This window comes from Mugil cephalus, chromosome 3 (genome assembly GCF_022458985.1).
Source record: "Mugil cephalus isolate CIBA_MC_2020 chromosome 3, CIBA_Mcephalus_1.1, whole genome shotgun sequence".
Lineage (NCBI taxonomy): Eukaryota > Metazoa > Chordata > Actinopteri > Mugiliformes > Mugilidae > Mugil > Mugil cephalus.
Genome location: NC_061772.1, coordinates 13227389 through 13251392, shown reverse-complemented (window position 1 = coordinate 13251392; position 24004 = coordinate 13227389). Strand labels below are relative to the sequence as shown.

At 40.9% G+C, this 24004-nt stretch overlaps 2 protein-coding genes and 1 long non-coding RNA gene across 3 annotated transcripts; 2 read left to right on the top strand and 1 right to left on the bottom strand.

Annotated features, from left to right (window-relative positions):
* The first annotated feature begins 391 nt into the window (after positions 1-391).
* On the top strand, positions 392-10664 carry gnb5b (guanine nucleotide binding protein (G protein), beta 5b). Its single transcript, XM_047579730.1, has 13 exons — positions 392-484; positions 1256-1406; positions 2738-2849; positions 4141-4277; positions 4368-4409; positions 5135-5211; positions 5550-5682; positions 8071-8214; positions 8424-8515; positions 8907-8955; positions 9274-9370; positions 9614-9780; positions 10060-10664. Exons 2-13 carry the CDS (start codon positions 1281-1283, stop codon positions 10069-10071), a joined length of 1188 nt encoding a protein of 395 aa, XP_047435686.1. The 5' UTR covers positions 392-484; positions 1256-1280; the 3' UTR covers positions 10072-10664.
* Positions 10665-12436: 1772 nt separating this feature from the next.
* bcl2l10 (BCL2 like 10) lies at positions 12437-16446 on the top strand. The gene is made up of 3 exons (XM_047581524.1): positions 12437-12584; positions 13703-14167; positions 15490-16446. The coding sequence occupies exons 1-3, from the start codon at positions 12477-12479 to the stop codon at positions 15610-15612; spliced, it is 696 nt and encodes a 231-aa protein (XP_047437480.1). The 5' UTR covers positions 12437-12476; the 3' UTR covers positions 15613-16446.
* Positions 16447-20607: 4161 nt separating this feature from the next.
* LOC125005357 lies at positions 20608-23007 on the bottom strand. Its single transcript, XR_007112444.1, has 4 exons — positions 22895-23007; positions 22579-22673; positions 22029-22105; positions 20608-21832 (listed from the first exon to the last, which is right to left on the bottom strand). It is a non-coding gene; the product is annotated as an uncharacterized LOC125005357 (long non-coding RNA).
* Between the last annotated feature and the right edge of the window lie 997 nt (positions 23008-24004).

The following is a 24004-nucleotide window of genomic DNA, read 5'->3' as shown; positions in this document are numbered from 1 at the left end:
TTGATGATGGATAAAAAGGAAGCATACAGCCAGTATTCAACGTGTTAATTGTTGAAATACTCATAAAGGTAATGTTAGGAACTGCTTTTATTAGAATAAGGGGCAGAAAATTATGTCTTTAACGCAGGTATTACAAAACTATTTTTAAACACAAACATGCCTCCTTGTACAAAAAGGGGATAATCAAACATTTTAATCAGATTTTACAATTACCTTCTATATTAGGAGGAGGACTGCATGTAGAGTAATGTTGCATTATGCATCCCAGTGCATTGGATTACACAGTAAAATGACCCCTTCAGGTCTGCAGGCAGGTAACACTGAAGCATGGAGGTAAAAGCAGAGCAGAATCACAGCTTAAACACTTCACTAAGAAGCTTATTGTTCCCTCCTCTGTCCCTCACCGTCAATCCTCTTCACTGGGAAAAACTTAGATCTCCAGGGACGAATACCAGCCGTACGAAGGCAAAAACTCTCTTGTCAGGTAAGACTTGTCGTTTAGTTTATTATGTGACAGAAATAATTATGTGGAAGCTGATTGTATTCAGTGTCTCTGTATTTTATAGAATATATTGTGATGAAATACCTTAATGGAAACTTAAAAATAGATAGAAATGCATTTGATAGTGCTCTTTTTATTTTTGCTCATGCCCAGTGTAACTTCTTTAAAAACAAGTAATGACAAGCTTGTGTGTAAACTTATGTAATCCCATAATATGACAATATTCTATGGTGTACATGAACTGCATACACTATGTGCTAATAGTATCAGTGGCAGATGACAAATGTAAGGAATTGAATTTGAAGATGTTGTTTCTCATCATGTTTTTAAAAGCATAATGAAATAAAGCGAAGGCAAGTACACATATCAAGCAAGTACACATAGAACATATTAGTAAAGTGGAGACAGTGTTTGCAGTTAAGGAACAACTTACTGCTACAAGTAAAGTTACAGTACAGTGACAGATTGTATAATTGTGATATGACTAACAACATCTAGTGGTAATTTAGAAGTCCTTTATCAATGCGCTGAGTGTTTACTGATGTGTGCAGCTCCCAGAATAGCTGCTCTCCTCTCTGCAGCTCAGAGAAGGATCAGTCAGGAGTAGATTACCAACTACTTATCTCCTGTATAGCGCACACACACATACACACACACACGCACGCACACACATATACACACAAATACAGAGTGGTCAGAGCGAGCAGAACTATCAACTGTGATTGAACTCATCTCAGTGTTGGTTTCCCACAGGCGTGCTCGGTGATCTTCTGCAGCCATGTGTGACCAGACGTTCATGGCGGCCACTTTTGGCCCGTGCGACAGCTGTGGGACCGCAAGTCCTCTAATGAACATCTACATTAAGAGCGAGGCCATTAATTACTGCTCCTTCTGTGTGGAAGTGGTAAAGTTCTTCTTCCTTCTTCAAACCGTGGTCACGTATGCAACGTCCAAAAGGTTTTAGTGGAAATGAATCTGAGTGGACGGAGTGTAGCCGATATGAGTACAAACTAAATTAAATCTTTGACTGAGTCTCAATTTAAAACTGGATTAAGAGATTGAATCCATGCAAACACACTCATGCATACAATTTCCACCCTGTGTTGTAGATCTTATTTGAGTTTATCAATGGACATGTATGATAATGGCTGTACGACTAATTGCCGACCACTCAGCAGCACCATTATACATGCAAACGTTTTAATGTATCACACAGGCTTTATGGACACTTTATGTATACATCTTTGTCAGCATCTCACTACCATGGTGTCTAAAGCATCTGGAGACAATGGGGATTGTTGCCTGCTGACACTATATAAATAAAATTGCATTGAATTGAGCTTGTCTGTGATAGTTCCCAGTCAAAGGCAGGAACACAAAATGTATTTTACATAATGTTGACATGAATCATATCTGCTCAAGTGGTCTGTGCATTAAAGAGGAAAACAGACCATTCAAATAGAAACAGAAATAACAGATATAGAAACAGAAACATACCACCAAAAAAAAAAAAAAAAAAGTTTATATACTGCAGGTCATTAAATTATAACCGTCATTTAAGTTTACTTCACTTTCCAGTTGACGTCAGCTTCAAAGTCTGACACTTGTGGTTTCACTTTACATTTCATTGCTGTAAGACCTTTTGTTTTATTATTATATAACATATAATGTTTATAATCTTTATTATTATATAATAAATATTAAAAATATTGACCCCATAACCCAATTAACTAATTATTTGGCTCAAGATTTTATAACTAGCTACTATACAGAACAACACTTTGATATATAAACAACTCCTGTAGGATATATACAGGCTATTATTGTTCGCTTGGTTACTTTTGAAAGTAGGCCACAAAAACTATTGTTTGTGTTTGCGCGTTATTCAAAGCTTGTAGCTTTTAATTATTCTATTTCTTTTTACCAATGTAATTTTGACACTTATTATTACCTATTAGTTTGGTTTTACTGTACATTGTAGTTAGAAACGCAGCTACAAAAGGCGGTACAGATGGAGGTAGAGGAGGGGGAGGAAGAGGAGGAGGAGGAGGGGAGGGAGGAAGAGGAGGAGGCAGAGCAGAGGAGCAGCTCTCGCGGCAGCATCAGTGTCGCGCTCGAGTATAATTTGAACAAACATTTAACCGTTTCTCCAAATTCCCCTGGTTTCCCTTGTTTCGCCCTCCTCCTCTTCCTCTTCCTCCTCCTCCTCCTCCTGTGTGTGTGTTCCCGGTAAAGATGGCCTGTCAGGGGCTCCAGAAAGGGGAAAGCCTGGCGTCACTGAAGAAGGAGAGCGAGACTCTGAAGAAGAAGCTGGAGGAGGAGCGGGGCAAGCTGAACGACGTGGAGTGTAAGTAAATCAAGTTAAATTCCTCTTTTTGTCTTTTTTTTTTTTTTTTTTTTTTTCCCGGAAAACGGCGTTGTTTGCTCAAAATATGAAGCTGCTTGCTATTTCCTTTGATAGCTGAGTCAGTGATGCTCAGAAGTAGTCTGGTAAATCTAGGGAGTTTTTGGCAGTTTGACATCACTCCGCCTCCTGTTAATGTTTTAACTGGACATTTTATAACTAACATATTATTTGCATGATTTTTTTTTAAAAAAAAATATATAAATACATTTAAATTAAATTCTTCAAATACATGAAGACACTTGAGCATATTATAAAATAATAACATTGGCCCTGTTGTATAGTATATCTGTACATAAAACTGTGGAAAAGCTATATTAAGTCAATTGCACCAAGCTTGCTATATGCTAAGCTAACTGGACCTACTTTACCATATTAATCTATCATTCAATAGCACTTTTCATACAAAATGTAGCACAAGGTGCTTTACACAATAATCTCAATGACAATGCCAACTAATAAACCATAAGAACAAAAAGTGAAAATAATAATAATCAAAATAGTAAAAGCAAACAAGAGTGAAAGTGATAAAATCGCGCTAATAATCAAAATGTCAACTTATTGAAATAGTCAATAAATAAATAAATAAGTAGATGTTAAGATTCAATTAAAAGCATACTGAAAAGGTAGCTCTTGAGTTCACTTTTATCAATATTTAAATATATATTAATCTTACTGTGGTATAGCATTACAGTTCCCTAATTAGACTTACCTGTACTATACACTAAGCTAATTGGAATTATAACACTATATAGTGAGCTAATTGAACCTATGTTGCTATAAGCTAAGCTAACTGGACCTACTTTACCATATACCAAGGTTATTGTGGTAATTAACTAATTGAACTTATCTATACAGTGTAGTAAGTGAACTATAATTGAGTTGTTATAAAGTCAATTAAAAGTGCAAAGATATACAGTATGTGAATTGGACCTAGCTGGTAATATGCTAAGCTAACTGGACCTACTTTACCATATAGAAAGTTATGGTATAGCATTACAATTTGTTAAATAGATTAGCAAACTAGACCTGTGTGATTATACAGTACGATAATAATTGTAAAGCTGCAGTATATAGTTAGCTAATTAGACTTATGTCTATTATACAATAAGATAACTGGACCTGAATACTATACTATGTGGTAATAAATACACTTCAGACACCAGTTTGCTGTATTTTGCAGATAATACTTATAATACATTTATAAAGGATGAACTTGTGTGTGTTACCTCAGTACACCAGGTGGCTGAGAAGATTGAGGTGTTGGGTGCTCTCTCCGTAAAGACCAGACGTGTGCTGAAGGGTCATGGCAACAAGGTGCTGTGCATGGACTGGTGCAGAGACAAACGTCGTCTCGTCAGCTCTTCACAGGTACACACACCTGCCCAGATGTGTTCTGCTCATGCTGTGTGGCCCCGTGATGTATTGTGTGTAATACCCGTGTTTTTCTCTGCTCTACAGGATGGCAAAGTGATTGTCTGGGATGCATTCACTCTTAATAAGGTGAGTGGATGTTCACGTGGTGTTGTCATTTTTTGTATAATTGAATAAAATAAAATGTGCTATTTTCTTTTGTCAAAATACAAAAGTATTTTCTTTTCATGAGACCTTCAGTAATGAATTCAGTAACACACAAACCTATAGTGTAACTTAATGGATGCTTCATGCCCTCAAATCTGTTTACTAAATGCTGCTATGAGTCATAGAGAATAGGGACAAGAAATGAGCAAACATTTAATTCATCTGCTAGATTTAGAAAAATATATGGTCCTGTTGTCCCAGCTCTGGTCCAGTTTACTCAGTCTGTTAAAAGGCCACGAGTATTTCTTTCCTTTTTATGTTCAAATCCTGAACTTCTCTTCACCTCATGTGGGCAGGTCATCCTGTCCTCCTCCAAGAGAGGGGGCACAGCAAGGAAATATGCACTTGAGGATTATCTATCCATCTGTCCCCTGTACCAAATGTGTGTCTGCGTGTGTGGGTGTGTGTGCCTGAGTGCACTTAAATGACTATCAAGACTCAGCCTGGTTTAAACCATCGTGCCTCTGGATGGAGCAGACATAACCACAGTCAACATAATCCCTATTAATACACATTAAATCCAGATGTGCTGCAGCTGTGTGTGAGCTGCCTCCGTGTGTGTGCGTGTGTCAAATAGTAGCGGTTGCTTTTTGCTTATTAAACAGAATATGTTTAATTTCTGTGTGCATGTTGTCTCTTTCCTACAGGAGCATGGGATCACCCTTCCATGTACTTGGGTCATGGCGTGTGCTTACGCCCCCTCAGGCTGCGCTGTGGCATGCGGGTGAGTGCAGAGACGCTCCTTCCATTGATTGTCTTTCTTTCCAACAATCAGACAAAAACAAATTCACTCATGACTGAAATAATAACATTTGGAAAAAAATTCCTTGACCATTATTGCTTTGAAAGAAAAAATCTTATATTTCCTTTTGCACCTGCTCATATGTAGCATTGTTTTATATCAGTACTTTAAATGACTGTAGTGGCACCGTTCCCACTACTCCCTGCTTAAGACCCATGTAGTAATTTTGAATAAGATATTTGCTTTAATATGGATGCATACATTTGGTGTTTTGATGCCATAAATCACATCATTTAACTATTTTCCATCTTCTTATAAAGCGGACTGGATAACAAGTGCTCAGTGGTCCCTCTGTCACTGGACAAAAACGAGAACTTGGCTGCAAAGAAGAAGTCGGTGGCCATGCACACCAACTATGTGTCGGGATGCACATTCACGAACTCGGACATGCAGGTGAGCAGTGGACATACGGTGAATTCTTCAGGGTGTGGGTTAGAGATGATGCAGCTGTTGATGTTGTTCATGCAGCGTGGACACTGTGAGGTTTAGTCTATATTCACACTGCCCCCGTTTGCTCTGTCATGCTCTCTTATGCTCAGCTTCAGCTGCTAAATCAGCATCTTGTCCTGCTTTGTGATGGCGAGGACATGTCAGACAATGGCACAGAGCTTTCCCCACACGCAAGCTGAGAATCAGACCCCTCTCAGTTTGTCATTCAATTAAAATGAAGTACTGAAAAATATATTTCTTCTTTATACATGACTGGTATTATTCTTCCCTGCAACTCTACAACTGGAAAGAAAAGAGGTTGAAGACAGAATCAAAAGAACATCACGTTGGACACATACTGAGATTTTTAATGTTAATAATTCACTCCAGTCTGGCCCTCAGCGAGGCAGGGGAGCACAATGGAATAGGAAATAAAAAGAGGGCCAAGTAGAGAGAAGATGGATGGCAGGGCTGAGGAGGGGGGCCAGAGAAGAGACAAGCTGGTGTATTATCCTCCGTCCCGGGTGTATTAATAGACACTGAGTGGCTTTTATCTGAGGGAGCCTGGCTCACACTGACCTGAAGGCAGAACATTTAAGACGTAAATACACTCATGCGTGTTTTTTCTGTCTATTCTCACACACACACACGTCTACCACACATCACTCCTCCTACACACATGGATGCATGGACACACTGTCATGCATGCCGGTCTTTTTTATCACTAGTGCAGACCTCCAGGGCCAAAACTCAGACCAGTAAGTGTCTCTGCTGTTCACTGCAGCCATACTTTATACGAGAGACATTTTTCAAGCAGCTTAAAAGTTCACATAACTGACTCCTCTGGTATCTGTGTACCGTCAGTCGCTGACCTTTAAAGCACCTGATGTTGTATTGAATCGAACTGAGAGTTACCAGTTTCCACGAGGGTTTGCTGGTTGACTTGATCGACCCCCTGGAAGCATTTAATACATGACCACATGCAGGTGGTAAGCAAAGTCAGGCTAACGCAGCGCTGTCTGTCAGATCTCTTCGTTTCCATCTGTGTCGCAGTAATTGTGGCTTACTGGTAATTGCATTCATGTTGAAACTGGAGCTACCTCTCAACGCAGGCAGGATGTGGTGCGTTTTGTGCCTGAGGTCATCCAGCAGGAGCTCTCTAATCCAGCAGCCAGCAGGGAGCTCTGATGTCTGCATGTGTCTCTAAGTGCCCGTAATCTGTTTTCGTCAGGGGATTTGCTGACATTTTGCGTGCTTGTCTGTATATAGATATATGATGCATTTCCTGTCTCAGCGATGACCTTTTATGTTTATGGTCATTTGCATTTGAGGCCTGCGAGCTCAGATCGTCAGTCACCTCCAGGAGAATCTGACTCGTTTCCTGTGTTTCATAAAAAACTTTTAGGGTCATACCGGTGATAGTGATATTAGAAATGAATCAAGCTGCTTATTTTACATTGACGTTACTGACAGTGCGACCCAGTGTCATTCTATTTTAGGCCGTTTCATTTCTCTTTTTTTTTTTGTTACTGTGGAAGTAAGAAATGAAAGCAAAGCCAGCACCAAAGTCACATTTAAGGAGGGAGAATAATGAAACTATGTGTGTGTGTGTGTGGGTGTTTATACTCACATAGCGTCTTTGGGTTCTGTGGAATCAATCAAATGTGACAGGGATTTTTTTGGGGGCACTTGAGCAGTGCAGGTATTTCTCTTGAAAAAAAATCCCTTTGTTCCTCTGATTAAATCAGATTTGTCTTTGTTCAATCATGTTGGAATTTTCAGAATAATTTTATATTTCAGGTTTCAACGTATTGTTGAGCAGATATTACAAAACTTAAAAGAGAACACGTTTCAAGATGCTGTTTTAATTTATTTGGTTTGTTAAGCTCTTACACATTAAACTAAATGTTCATTTTTTCTACAGCTGTTTCAGTTTGAAATGTGCTTTTTGCTTTGATTTTTTTCATTTTTCTTTAACATATGTATCAATATATGTCTACACACATACAAACTAAACTAAAAACATTCAGAACATTTCTTGGTCAGATGTTGAAAAGTGATCAGCTGTTGTTGCTCGTTTAAATTTCTGCTTGTCATGGATAATTTTTTGTGCCCAGTATCAGAAACATAATTTCCCCGGAAGTTGGAATATGTGCAAATAATTCAGTCTCGCTATATTTGAGTTAGACCAAGTCTCAGTTCTGTGATGCCTCGCTTATTTAAAATGCTAAAAATAACAGTCAATCAGGTTTCTTTCATACAGAAGGTGTATTGACATTGTGTAGCGACACATGGCCTTGTTCTTGTGTACTTGTGCGTACATTTGACTGTTCATACGTTTGTGTTTTCCAGATCCTGACCTCCAGCGGTGATGGGACTTGTGCTTTATGGGATGTGGAGAGCGGTCAGCTGCTGCAGAGTTTCCATGGACACACTGCTGATGTGCTGTCCCTGGACCTCGCCCCCTCTGAGACTGGAAACACTTTTGTATCTGGGGTGCGAAAGAAAGCGAGAAAGAAATTGTCAACGTGTACTGGTCTTGTTTTGAAAAATAAAATTATTGTGGTCACTGGGAAAACCCTGTAATTTATCATCTTCTTCGTAACTGGCTTCATGGAACTGTGACCTTTTGCAGAAGCTGGTATTTTCTTTTCCTAATGTGTGTGTGTGTTTATTGGTGTTTGCTTGTGTGTGTGTTTTACCAGGGCTGTGATAAGAAGGCCAATGTGTGGGACATGCGCTCTGGACAGAACATTCAGTCTTTTGAGAGCCACGATTCGGACATCAACTGTGTAAAGTGAGTCCAGTTTTTTGATTAAAAAAATAAAATAAAAAAGTCATCTTCCTTATGTCACTTTCCTTGATAGACAATAAATATTATTTACTAAAAACATTCACAACATTTCTTGGTCAGATGTTGAAAAGTGATCAGCTGTTGTTCATTTACAGTTCTGCTTGTCATGGATGATTATTTGAGCCCAAATACCCAAAACAGAATTTCCCCGGAAATTGAATTGCGCAAATAAATCAGTCCTGCTATATTTGAGTTAGACCAACTTTCAGTTCTGTGACATTTCGCTTTAGTAAAAATGTTAAAAATAACAAGAAAGTCGGTCAGGTTTCTTTGTTACAGTAAGTGCACTGGTGCGGGGACGTGTCTCATCCTGTCTTTTCCCATGTGTGTCCAGGTACTACCCCAGTGGAGATGCATTTGCATCTGCATCTGATGACGCCACAGTGAGTCACGTCATATAACCTTCTTATCTGTTTGTTGTGATGTGTCTCCTGTTTGTTGCTACGTGTACTGTTTAAGATTAACTGACGTTCCCAGTGTCTGGGGACTTCCCAGTAATATAGATTTACTGGGCTCACACCGGATCCCCCAATAACAGCTGTTACTAGCAGCAGATAAATACAAATATCACAGTTAGCCACAGACCATGCTGATATGATATACTGTTAATATATGCACTACAGACCATTCACAGACTAAACTTCCCCTTGTCTGACCATGGTCGTCTTGTTTCCTGTTGTTTGTCTGTTGGTGTCCCTCAGTGCCGTTTCTATGATTTGCGAGCTGACCGTGAAGTGGCCGTCTACCAGAAGGACAGCATCATATTTGGTGCTTCCACTGTGGACTTCTCTCTGAGTGGTAAATTCTAATTATTGACATCCAACGTTTTCACTATGTTTTTACGTTTACTTGACTTTCGACGTCAGAAGGAAACATTTTGTCAGTGACGACTACTCTGTCTCGACTCTGGAACTATTTTAGTTCAGTGTCATAATGCCACCAGATCATTTGTTTGTGTCCACTTCCCCTTAATCCAAATTTCCCCGCTTCCTCTTAAATGGAAACCTTCTCCCACTACCCTCTACGCCCACTCACCCACAGGCCGCCTGCTCTTCGCCGGTTACAATGACTACACTATCAACGTGTGGGACGTTTTGAAGGGAAACCGCGTCTCCATCATGTTTGGACATGAGAACCGTGTCAGCAGAGTGAGAGTGTCTCCTGACGGCACTGCTCTCTGCTCGGCCTCATGGGACAACACCTTACGGGTGGGCAGCAGTTTACCACACATCCTGCGTCAACCATGTCACTGTTGCTCCTTTCTTTTGTTTCACACATACAGAGTCTCACACTTTTAGCGTAAAGTCCACAGCCAGGTTTAATAAGTTGATCTGAAGTGTTTTAGTGGACAATACATGTAAATGTAACAGAATACACTTCCAACATATATATTACCTGATATAAATTGCTTTTTGAGATATTAACTGAGGCTTTTATTTTACAAGTTCAGTGATAATGATTCACTCTGTGCTCTGTCTCTCATGCAGATTTGGGCCTAGAGTCATTTGGCACCAGTGAGGACGGCAACGATATGTGTCGGCCAGCATTGCACATCACTGTCTGAAATCAAAACTACTGCAAGAGTGTGTTCGTACAACCTTCAAACACACAAGCAACAACAAATCTGAATGAATATATTTTATTGTGTCATAATTATAGAGTGAGAATTCATTTAAACACACCGTGTGGATTCCCAGTCTTTGCTACCGTTAGCTTGACGACTGATATTATGTAATTATATGTTAGTACTTATTTAGTTAGGCAATAATGATCTGTGTAAAGAGCCAAAACGACTAGACTGTAGAACTCATCAGCATGACTAAAATGCCAAGTAGCACTACAGACAGTTTCACTGATTGTAAATTTATGTACCAGTATCAGTTGGCTGTCACCTGTCCTGAGAGCACCATGCCTGTCCAGAGCCACGCTGTAGGTTTCCACTCTGTTGTTGTCATTACTGTGATGCCACTCTGACATGACGTGTCATGATTATCCAAAAAAGGACAACTTTCATTGTTTTCTTATTTCAAATTATGTAAATCTCAACAGTTTAGGTCAACGTCCTGTAAATAAAATAAAGATTTTCAGTATTTTTTGTTTTGCTTTACTTGTATGTCACTTCATCCAAGGCCGCTACTTCACACACAAGATGTTCTCTCTCCTTTTAATTCATAGATTTTTGGCCTGAGTCAGGACTCTCGTGTGCAAGTGTAGTTTGTTGGATGTGTCCCTGAATGAACCATTTAGGATGTGACGTTCTTCATATTTTAATTGGCTGAGCCTCCTAAGGCTCATTCACTAGGATCGCCTGCATTCACTCTCAGTGGCTGTAATTTTCATTTCTCCTTTTCTATTTAGAGGAGAAATGGAAGTAGCTTGTGGCCTGAAGATTCTTTCATTACAATCTTGTGATTGGCAAATCATTGAAGCATTTCGTAAATCCCCAGAGTCTCGTTGTAAACCTGTACACGAAAGTGAAAGTGCCATTTGTTGCTGGTTAGACTTGGCACTAGGGGGCATTACACTGCAGTCACAATCGCAACGTCAGACATAAACAAATATTTCTAGACGTTTATGCATGTTCTCTCCTGTTTGACAAACCACGTGTGTTTCACTTTTGTGGATGTGTTTTTTTAACCTTTCCAGGTGTCCACTAGTTTCTATTTATCTCTCAATGATGTGAAAATATTTTTACAAGTTCAGAACTTGTTTTTTTTTTGTTTTTTTTTTTAATAATAATATCTGCATTGCTTTTTTGCACCACACTACTAGAAACATGAATAAAGATTTTTAATTTAATGGACTACGCAAACAAAAGACCAACAGTGAGACACCATCAGTTGCATGGAAATGAAAACAAACAGTATGAGTGTGAAAAGATGTTTCGTTGTTTTTTGTTTTCATGCTACTGTTTGTCTAGTCAATGTCCTCAAAACATTATTTATCAGTTATTCTCTGTCTGACACGTCTTCTTTTTCTGTGCAGTGGCCAAAGGTCAGTGGTGTGTATCCACATCGTCACATTGCTTATCAGAAAACATCTCCTGAGAAGATTCATGATCTGTTCGTCATCTGTTCACTACACAGAAAATGTGTTCCGTTCTCTACTCTACAGGAGCTACTGCATTGACCTGCCTAAAACATGATGGAATACATGTCGACGTTGTAGGTGCAATTCTGTAAACGTATTAATGTTTATGATCTGGGAATTTGAAGGAAAAAGTTTTCCGCGTGACTTGTTATGGTCTGAAATTGAATCTCACGAGGGAAACCCCAAGTAGAGAAGGAGAAAGTGGGGAAAGGGGGAAGAGAGTACAGTCAGGTATTGCTACACAGAAAAAAAAACCCAAAATATAATCGGATTAGGCCTCACTTCCTTTCATCTAAAACACATTTCCCTGCACATTTCACTTCCTCGTGCTGGCTACTGATCTGTAGCATGTATTTTATTATGTCACAATGAGGGGACAGACTTTTCGGTGATGAATGAGATCAAATCCTAAAAAAAAAAAAAAAAAAAAAAAAAAAAAAAAAAAAAAAACAAGAGCTGTGGGATTCACGTAGGATTCATCCCACGAAATTACAAATAAATACAACAGTGTGTTGTTTTCAGCTGTAATGGAAGATAAGGTAACTGTAAAATCTATATTATTAAATATGTAATGCCGTATAGGAAATATTGCGCAGCTTTTACAATATTAATAGCCAACATGAAAAGCTAAATACATTAAAAAAAAAAAACTAATTTTACTATCACAGGAAGCCTAGCCTTTGTGCATATAAGGCCATATATTACCGGTGTGTGCCTATTTCCATCTAGTACCATAATGTAACGGAGTTTTTGCGGGTTTTTTTTAATGGAAACTCTGCGCATATAAAAACCAGTAAGAGGCGGAGTTACACAGATGACAGAGCGGCTGAGGGCGACGCACCGAGGTCCTCCTTCCTTCTTTCCTTTCTTCCGTCCTTGCGCCGTCTGTGTGTGCAGAGAGCAGTCTGATATCGCTGGGAGGGTAAGCTTTTGTTCATTCTACACACTAAAAAACGCGTTTTAGCCACTTGTAAATGTCTCATTTTGTACACTGAGAAGCGTATCCTCGCCGGGGTGTTTGTGAGTGGAGGTGTGGAGCGGCGTTTGCGTCTCTTAGATCAGGGTAGACCGGGGAGGACCTGGGTCCTTTGTGTCCTCCATGGCTCCGGTAGTTAGCGGGGGTTAGCTAGCCGGGGGTAAACCGGCTGACAACACGGATAATTACACACTCACCCTCGGATAAACGACACAAGCTGCTGTTTGTAGCTCTCCGTTTAAGTTAAAAGTGTGCGCATCGAGACCGCGTCCGCGTCATTCACTTAACCGGGACCAGATATTCGTTCATTTAGCTACAGCTAGCTTCGTCGTTACGCCACCAGCGGACGGCGCTAACACATGTCAAATTGCTCCTTTTAGGTTCCTGCATTTGACCATTTATAGTTATTTTATTTGTCAAACGAGACAAACCGGAGTTGACCTGTAATACTACTGTTAAAACTGCGGTTCCATTGACGTGGGCAAAGCTCGCGCTAACCGGTCTCGTAGCTTCCGTAATTAATTGAATGACGGTGCCGGAGGTGGTTTAAAGATTAAAGCATTAGTCAACTGACTGCAGAGTTTTGTTTTTGTTTTGTTTTTGTTTTTTGTCACCAGTAATATGAAATTATCAACATGTCTTTTTGTATTATTCTAAATTTAGTTCAAAACAAATTAAATGATTTGGTGACGCTTCCTTGTGTACTAATTGTCCTTTTTTGGGCGTTTGTAAATGTATCATATATCTGACAACAACCTGCTGATTTAATACTTTTAATTTACTGATTCAAATATCGTGTACTATGATATATTTAAACACACACGCATACACACACAGACACACAAGTTACTTTGGTTTGTGGCAAAACATATTTTAGAAACCCACTAAGTTTAGTTGCCTTTGTTTCACTTTCTTTTTTTTTTTTCTATCAAGTATCGTCATTAAATCGGTTCCTTTTTTGTTCTGCCAACTTTATTTGTTGTTATTTAAAGCAGTGTTGATCCTGACTTGTCAGACGTTCGTATTTAGCGTTTAACTGAATCCTTTCCTTTCCCCCCCAATAGAAAATGTCCTGTGGGCTGTCGAAAGAGACCCTGGCTCTGGCAGAGCATTACCTGTCCCAATGCTGCTCAAGCCCACGTCCAGCCCCTCCACCTCCCAGCGAGTCAGCAGCTGCCATGAGACGCCTAGCCAGGGACATGGAGAAGCACCACCAGGCTCATTTCAACTCCCTGGCCCAGACCTTCCTGAGGCAGTGCAGGCCGGACCTCTGCTCCAGCCTCAGGAAGGTGATGGAGGAGCTGGTGGGCGACGGACACTTGAACTGGGGGAGGGTTGTTTCCCTTTTCACCTTCGCTGGGGTGCTGGCCAGACTGCTGCAGGAGCAGAACGATTCGAAGCCGGGGCTGGACTCTAGGACGCAGCAGGAACTGGGACACGGGTCTGTCACCTGCAGACAACTAGCGGAGACCATAGCTCGTTACCTGGCGGAGGAGAAGAAAGACTGGCTGCTGGAGAATGGCGGATGGGTAGGTTGAGACAACGTGTCTGTCCTGTGACTGAGTCAGGCTGCTGTGTAGCTGATTGGAGTCAGCACCACACGAGTAGATAAGAGAGGTATTTTGAGTGTATCCGGGGCAGGGAGCCAGTACCTTTTAAAAACGAAAGCATATTTCATAAAATATTACCGTTGGAAACCACCTAGATTGTTTTGATCCTGTTTTTTTCTTCTTTTTTCTTACTTGTGTTTATGGCCTAAGCCGGGGATATTTTTTCTGTAGGTGTTTTTATTTTATTTTATTTTTTTTGCGCCGCGATAAGCATGATAAGGAAGTGAGTCGTAGATAATGTGATAGGCAAGATTATGAGGAATGTACCGTGTGCTACAGCAAGAAGACGTCACCGTGGCCTTGATCAGGCTCTGCTGGGCTTTTGATCATCGTTTTTTTCTTTTTCTCATTGTTTGACATGTTTAATTGTCGGCGGCTGGCGAAGACTGTTTTTAAAAAGGGGCCGGTGCCGGCTATTTACTGGAAAGAAACTCGCGAGGAGTGTTGAGATGCGTTCAGGGTGACGTCCCAGAAAGCTCCAACGAGCCAAACATCAGCTGAACGTCTGCCTCTATGAATGGTCTCGCCCAACACCCACATAAACACACAGGCGGACTCACCCCTCCTTCCCTCAGCTGGCAGCTGGTTTCAACAGACACGTAACCAACCCTGCCAGATGGACTTTGTAGTAACAGTCAGCGCTGCAGCGTGTTGTATTTGGCATTAGCAGCACTGAAAGTTTAGTGTGGTATGACCAGAAAAACACGCGAGCCGTAAAGCAAGTCGTGAGCACACCTGGAGCTGAGAGCAGGTGCACTCACTGGTCCAACGTGGGGCCTCAGTCTGGAAACACAATAGTGAAGAGCAGCTGAACTACCAGCGGGATTTACCCCCGTTGGTAGTTCCTAGAACAGATAAATCCAGTGTCGGTTCATGAATGCTGTCTGGCTTCTTCTAGTTGACACTTTTACACCATTATGGGTTTTTGTTTTTTTAACTGTGAAGAAGTGCTGTGCTGTGCTGTGCTGTCAGGACATGTCAAATGTTGCACATAGTCTGAAGTGCAAATGTGCAATTTTTACATATTTATAGTGACTGTTGGAGAATGTGACATATCTTTCAACACATGGCTGATAATTGCCACCAGCCGCTGTCATTGTGGCAGCTAATTCATGCAGTTTTGTTTTGTAAAACTGTTTATGGAGGGAGAACTGAAGCGGCAGTTGAATATTCCCTCGTGCTAGTAAACAAAAAAGTTTCAGGCCCTTGACATTTTCTTCTCTCTCTCTGTTTTTCTGCAGGAAGGCTTCTGCAAGTTCTCCCTCAACGCCCGAGAGGTGAGTCAGGACTCGTCCATGAAGACGGCGCTGTTCGCTGCCGCCGGTGTCGGCCTCGCCGGACTCACCTTCCTCCTGGTGCGCTAGCCCTCGTCCGTGTTCTCAGTTTGTTTGGCACAGTTTAGGTAGACATTTGAATTCTAACGGCGATGTCGCGGGGGGAAAAAAAAAAAAACGGAAAAACGTCTTAATTTGTAGTGAATTCAGGGTTGTGATCTTACATCATCAAGTGAATGTTTGCACATAGTCGGACCCCACACACACACACACACACCAATACTGACAGTCGGTCACTTGCTCCTAAAGATTGTAAAAACTATCAATGCCTTCAAAAATTTGGGAGCAAGCGACACCAGTTTGCATATCGTGTGTTATTCGCTGAAGCACAGGGTCACCTCGCTTTCAGTTCGTCAACTGTGCAGCTAAACGACATCATTTCAGTTTCGCCATAGACGTTTTTGTTTTGTTTGTTTTTTTTTGTTTTTCCATATGATCAGCTGCCTTTCATTCATGTGTTTACCTGCTTTGTGTATGTGGTATAAAGACATTGTACAATGTATAAATTAATATATTATATTTATATAAAATGAAAACGTAAGCAGTGGCCCTTTTCTAACCGACGCACAGTTGACCCAATTCTTTTCGAGCCTCTCCACTCTCCACCATTTATGTGAAATGTCTGCGTCACAAGGCCAAGCAGAGCCACAGGGTACTTGGTGACCACACAACGGTGCTACAATATCTCCATCGATTTACTAAACCAGGGACCAATCTGAACAAACCGTTGCTATGGATACCCCCTCCCAAAAAATCTGTCTAACATTCTATTTTTACATTTTATTTATTTCTCACTGTTTTTTTTGTTTTGTTTTGTTTTGTTTTTTTGTTTGTTTTTTTATAATAAAAAGAAACAACTATGAACCTTGTGATTCTTGGAGATTTCTTCCATGCAGTGAACGGCAGTGTGAGGAATATGAATAGCGAATCATTCTCTTGCTTTCATGTGCAGACACGTCGTTATAAATAAGACATGTTGTGGTGTCTGCTCCTCTGACCATCGCAGCCACACGATAGGTGGGGTATTCTCAAAACATTCAGATTCTCTGAGTCAGGGGAAATGTTTGAAAATAAGGGCTGTGTCTCTTCGCATTACAAAGAAGAGCAATTTAAAAAAAAAATAAAATAAAAAAATACATATTTTAGTATAATATGCAGTCAGATGTTTAAGGTAGATGAGATGCCGATGAACATTTTAAAATAAAATAACTGAAAAGCTGTACAGCTGTTTGTTGTATTAAGACACTGAACTGAATGATATGATTTCACTCAGAAACTAAACACTCAATAGTTTTAAAAGTTTAAATGTCCTATTCCAGTCATCATGAAAGCAGGTCTCACACATTCACTGATTAACCAGTCAGGTTACAGCACACGTCAAATGTTACTGTCACTAAGTAACACAGGGACTTAAGGATGTTTTCTTTACAGTAGATATTCAGGGTTTACTCAACCAGATTGCTGCGTTGCTGTCCAGCTGCAAAACCCAGCCGTGACTGACAACTACCTAGTTACACCTAAGACACGTCACCATGACGCTCCTCAGGTAAAAATTCACACAGACCTCATACAGTTTCCTGTATTATTTGTAGAAATGAAGCGTTCAAGTTCACATGTCAGATTTGTTATGAAAGCTATACAAACATCAGACATTAAATTTGAATGTGTGTGTGTGTGTGTATCTTTAATGAACTGACTCGGGGGTATTACAGTTTTTCTCCATTGGTTTCGCTCGTTTCTTGAAACAGAAATCTCATTCTCAAAACTCTTAAGATCATTTGACATAATAATCTCACAATTCGGCACAACACCGTGTTTCACCTGTAGAAGCTCAAATCTCTCCCAAAACACTTCACTCATGTGTCAAAACTAAATTTCATCCCATATAATAGTCAGTGCTGTCAAAATGCATTGTTCCTGTGTCATTGTGTGAACACTGTAAGTCAAAGTGTTTTAATGTTTTGTCACTATGGCAGAGGACCATTGAAGTGTCCCTCATGTCCACCTCTCAGTCCTCCCAGCCCAGTCCTTCACTGACAATGGTGACTGTACTGTTTCTTTTGTCTAGCTAACAGAATACAATTGTGTGTAAAACAGAAAAGATTTTAAGGTAAGAGCAGCCTCCAAGGTTTGACGTCACACGTTGCACTCATAGTGCCAAGGAAATTGTAACCATTTTCATTCACACACATAAAGTAACTTCCATACATCAGAGTAAAAACCGGTCTCCTGTAACATCTTCACACGCAGCGTCCATTGCACAGAGCAGGGACCATTGTGCATGTGATGACTTATACAATGAGATGATGCTGACATGTTTTGGAGAGAACGACGTTCAGACTGAGAATCAACAATCAGTTCAGATTAACAAGCTCTATTCACTTGGAAATTGTGCTAAACGCTAACTGTGCTAACTGCGGGCTGCTTGTACTTAATCATTCGCAAAGATGTACTGAGACATTAATCCAAGTTAGTAGTGTAGTCTAGACAAAATAACTGAACAGCTGTGCAGCTGCTTGTTGTAGTAATGATATGATTTCACTCAGAAACACCGATAGTTTAAATGTCCTATTCCAGTCATCATGAAAGCAGGTCTCACACATTCACTGATTAACTAATCAGGTTACAGCACACGTCAAATGTTACTGTCACTAAGTAACACAGGGACTTATGTTGATATTCAGGGTTTACTCAACCAGATTGCTGCGTTGCTGTCAAGCTGCAAAACCCAGCCTTGACTGACCGACTGACAGAGGTGGACATTGGTCCTTGCCTCTGTCACCGGCGTCAGGGACTCCACTGGCAACGATAGTCTCGTGGACATATCCAGCAGCTTCCAGAAGATCTTAGTGTCCTGAGGAAAAAGAGACGTCTCGCTGCGTTTTCCCAACCAGTCCGGTTTGTGATCCAGCTGTAGATTTCAATTTAGACTTGTTGACTTGCCACTGACTTGACCATGCCAAGTTTCCAGCAATAAGAACCCAGGAGAAGCATCTGTACCCTCTGTGTGTGGAGATGGAGATGGATTCAAGCTGCAGCAGGATAACACACCTCTTCTTTGGTTTGAGACCAATGAAGATCAAGCAGCGCCGATTGCTGTGGACTTTCTTCCACACTGAATATTCATGAAGGCTCTTGCAGCCGCAACGTTCGTGACATCCTAACAACTTTGGGAAACCATCGATGATGGCGTGTGTCTGTTTTCTCTCGTGGGCTGAAGACACCACCCACACCCCTATAGTTCTGCTGAGCAGGAGGTCTGTCAGTGGGGCCAGTGCGCATGTGCGTTCACACTGCTGATAGAGCGTGTTCAAACGCAACCCATAAAAGTAAATGTGGTCAGAGCTATCTAGTACCAGTGCATCTCTGTGCGCCTCTGCGTGTTGGGTGTATTCACACCTGCTGCATTTGAAGCTGTCCACTTGTGATCAGATCACCAGGACCTTGGAGTCCATGCAGCTCAACTCCTGTCGTCATTAAAGAACACACAACGCATTCAATCAATCAGTCAATCAATCAAATTTATCTATATAGCACCTTTCAAGACAAATGAATGCCGTTCAAAGTGCTATACGTGTTGATTGACAGAAATACATATAAAAAGTGAAATAAGTAAAAGGAGACTGATGCGCACTGTAAAAAGGTTTAAAAAGTTTTATAAGTTTTATAAAAGCCAAACAGGCACAGGAAGAACATGTTAACCCTCCACTCTACGACCCCAGTCCACCGTCCCGCTATGAGCGGACGGACCTAACCACAGCATGTCACCTACTTAGCATGATGCACAGTGACTCATATACCCAGAAATGTGCCATAAATATTAGATTTACTTGGAACACTGGCACACAGATCTCACCACGGATACAATTTTATTAAAGAATATTAGCAGCCAGTCATTTCCTGACTTTAACTGAAACAACCAAAGAGCTTCAACCAAAGAACTATGGATTTAAAAAAGAAATTTGACGGAAGAGATGAACTTTTACTCTGCGTGTAAGGGCGCTGTGATACCACAATGAGGCCAGAGTGCGTAGTCGCAGCTCCAGAACTGATCACCCACCAGAGTGCGTGGACTAGTTTCCTGAGACGCGCGTCTCACTCTCCGTGGCGCAGTTCTCCATTACAGCTGCAGCACCGTGTCGTCACAACTGTTTGTGAAGATGAGAACCGTGGCAGCTTCTGATGTGGCTTCGTGCTTCCTGTTGTTGCTGTTTTAGTCTGCTGTCAACTCCCCAGCCGGGCATCGTAAACAGCTCACAAATCCCCTGTTATTGTCATTATCTGTTTATTTCGTCGATTAAATGAAACCGAGACTAGATGAAGCCGGCTGGAAACAGGACCACAACATGTCGGCTCTTTCTAGTTTCAGTCCTTCAGCTGAGCGATGTCTGTCTAGATAAAGGCTGCGTCTGGTTATCTGCCGTGTGTTTTACTATCAACTAAACAGATGACTTGATGATAAAAGATTAATTGACCTCATTAAGAAGTATTATCTGTGTATTAAAGCTCCATTAATAGCCTTTATCAAGATGAATTGTGTCACTATGAAGACACTTTTGAATCACTCCTTGCACTGTGCTGCGTCTTCTGTTGACACTTACTAATGTGTATTAATCCACAGCTGAAAATAGTCCCCTACAAACACCAGCTCAGCTGCAGATCAGGGTCAGGTCTGACCAGGGGCTGTTCATGTCAGCTCGTTCGCACATCGTCCAAATGTAAAATGTGTTGAACAGCGTTACAGGCTGGTCCAGATAGCTGAGCTACCTTTCACGAAGAGGAAAGTCGAAAACAAACCATGAGAAAGCTGACCCACAGTTTAGGAGAATGTCTCAACTGCAGATGAAAATGGTTAAAGCAGGAAGATGTGCACTTCCTTCCAGACACTGTATGTCAGCTATGATTTTATCTGGTGAGACCAAAAGTACAATCAAGTCTGAACATTTGAGGAAGTGTGTCCCCTGCGCTCCCCGTCCACCGAGACACACGAGAAGTCGGCGCTCATCACGACACCAGAGAGACGTGTTCGACAAGCAATCAGTGGTACTTTATTACGTTTGTTTGCATTAGGGTTACAAAATGACAGTTTAACTGCATAGTAAAAACTTCAAAAAAAATTTAATTACAGTCACATCAAATTAAATGTGTTTTTTGTCACTAAAGAGTTGCCTCGACAGCTAAAATGTCAGAATAGTAACAAAGGGCAGGACACACACAGCGCCTGCGTCTTCACTTCTGCACTTCACTCCAGGTAAAGGCCCCATGTTACATCATGGTACATATGACACGGGACTGTAACTTCATAAAATACTTGTAAAACTAATATAAAACATTCGTAAGAGAAGAAAGCATTCAAGTTCGTGAAGTCTCAGCTCGTGTGTCGTGCCGTATCTTTTTACTTTTTGAAAACACTGAAAGCTCAAATAAAATTAGCATGAAAGGAACATTTTGGCAAAAGAAGACTGACGCGTTATTAATGTGATGCTACGGCTATAGCCGCCAGTTAGCATAGCTTAGCATTAGGAAACGGCTGCATTTCCTCGGCCTGCACCAGCATGTCATTTATCACAATTCAATTTACAGCCTTTTGTAATGTTTATTACACACTATACAAAGGTTTAATATGTGCATGTAAAAACGGGTCAGATTGTTCAGAAAGCAAACAGTTGCTAAGCTACGCTGTGCTTGCTGGTAGTTTTATATTTACTATACACACACGAGAGGCTTCTCATTAAACTGACGCAGAACGAGAACGTAAAAAGTGTATTTGGAAAAATTACTATATTATAAATACCATTACACAGTAAATGTGAACACAAGTTTCCTTCGGCTCCCTATCCACGGCACACGGACGCGATGAGAGCACGTGTTCAGGCCCTGCTCGGCTGAAAAGCTTCTAGTTGCATCGTGCACGCACCACACAGCTGTTTCAGTGCGTACATTCATAGACAGAAGCAAATCAGAGCCAGGATCCTACGACACGCTCTCATCAACGTCAGTGCCTGGTCACAACATTTGGTCTGACACTTTTCCTTTAAGGCCAATGATTACTTAGGTTTGCATGTTATGATGTCTGGTCTGATTAATTTTGTTGAGAGACGCACACACATGTCATCCATGGTTCTGTCGGTGTAAATACAGCTGTTGTTTCGTCCTTCTCCCACTAATTAACGGTGCATTTCTTGATATTCAGCTTGGACTTTTTCTTCTTGTGTCCTCCGGGAACCATCCCTCTCACCTTCTCCGTCATCTAGTCATACGAAACACAAAGACATTCAGCCCTGGCATACATTTAATGTCTGTGGGTTAGCTATCAGAGAGCCCCACTGAGTCACTAATGGTGACTGACTGCACTTCCTACAGGCCACAGTGCTGTTAAACAACCTGACGCCTGACACTTCAGGACAAACTGGTATCATGATGAGCAACTGATCATGTACACAAACCTCCTCAGCGTTAGGAAACTCTCCCGTCTCCAGCTTGGAGTAGATCAGCTCTCCATTCAGGGACACCTCAAAGCTGTCTGCGGGGGTGGAAAACGAGAGTAAAACACAGCGTCTGCACCACAACCAGTGAAACAGGTTCCTCAGGGCATCACTGGCACTGGTACTGCATGATCTGAGTTTGTAAAACAAATATATGTATATATATATATATATATATATATATATATATATTATATATATATATATATATATATATATATATATTATATATATATATATATATATATATATACATATATATATATATATATGTATTATCTATTTATTTACTCACTATCATTCATCTGTATGGTATATTTGCATGGGGATGAGTCAAATTTGAAAATGAAAAAAAAAAAGGAACTGGTAAAGCTGTGAACTAAGATGCTTTTTAATTAACTCTTGAAATGATCACGCACACAAATAACGTATATATAAGCCTGGATCTTTTTCTTTTTTTTTGGCACAAATGTGTCTCCACAGACGGGGTGCATGACAAGAAGCAGCTTACTTGGTGCTCCTGTGACGCCATTCACCTGCAGACCAGGAACCTGTCTGAGAAAGCCAACTAGTTCCTGGTAGCGATACGCGTAACTTCATCCTTTACTGTAACAAAAAAACGAGGAAAAAACAAATAATAATAACTTGAATGCTCCATGGCTCACTGGACGTTAAATTCAGACAAGAATAGGTCACATTTGTCACTGGCACTATAAAACAGTTTGTGTCTTTACATAAAACGGAACATCATCACATCATGGAGCATATAACAGAACAGGAAGCGAGACTTTATTGTAAAAAGAATTAGCAGAAGAGGAAGGACTCACCAGTATTCAATGGTGACTGTGGCCATGGTTTTGTGGTTGACTTGTAAGCGTGTCGTAGAGCTGCAGACTCCGTGCTCGCTCAGCTCAGATGAGTGGAGTGCAGTGTCATGATCACCGTCTATATTCGAAGGCAGACCACTCCCAGTGGGAGGGTGGAGCTGCCTGCTGAGTGTGTAGTGAGTTTCATAGCTGTCTAACTGCATAATTTGACATTAATTATAGCCACAGTTTATCAATCCTCTCTGTATCTGTAGTCACTGACTGTGCAAAAATGCAAATCTTCTCCCACATCTCTGCAGCTGAGCCTTCCAGCTATGGCCCTGATCCACATTATCACACAGGTGCACAGGTGCAGCTGCTGCACAGGAATCCGAGGCCTCCCAAAAAAAACAGCGGGGCCACTGTCTCCTCATGAAGGCGCAACCTTTGAGAATTTTCTCCAGATGCTCTTCGTCTACCGGGACGTTGCATTTTCTGTCAACAGCTGGCAACTGGCTCGCTGGAAACATTTAAAGATCAAATTTGAACCAAGTGTTTGCATATATGAAAATACAGGTTTGCAGGCACCTTCGTGTGGACACAGCACCGCAGAAAAGTAAGCCATCAAATCCTCATATGTGGATAATTCTATATATATATATATATATATATATATATATATATATTTGTCGCTTGTTTGTTTTTGATTCACATCCATTCTATTTGTTGGTGTCCGGTTTCCTGTGTTCCCGGGAATATTCTGGGAAAAAATGTCTTGTTGATACCAGAGGTCAGAGGAGAATGGGCAGAGGGGTTTGAGATGCTATAAAGGCAGCAACAACAACTCAAATACTGCAGCAGCAGAAGACCACTGCACTCAGCTAAGAACTGGAAACTAAGGATACAATTCACAAGGGCTCACCAAAATTAGACACTCTTAAAACATCGCCTGGTCTGACGAGTCTTGATTGTGATGGGATCACATGGCTGGGTCAGAATCTAGTTTATGGGAACATAAACCATGGATCCATCCTGCCTTTTTATCAGAGGTTCAGGCTTTTATTAAAGGTTTATCCCTTGATGGTCCCATTACATCAAACCTCCAGCACCATCTCATTTGAACATGACGAT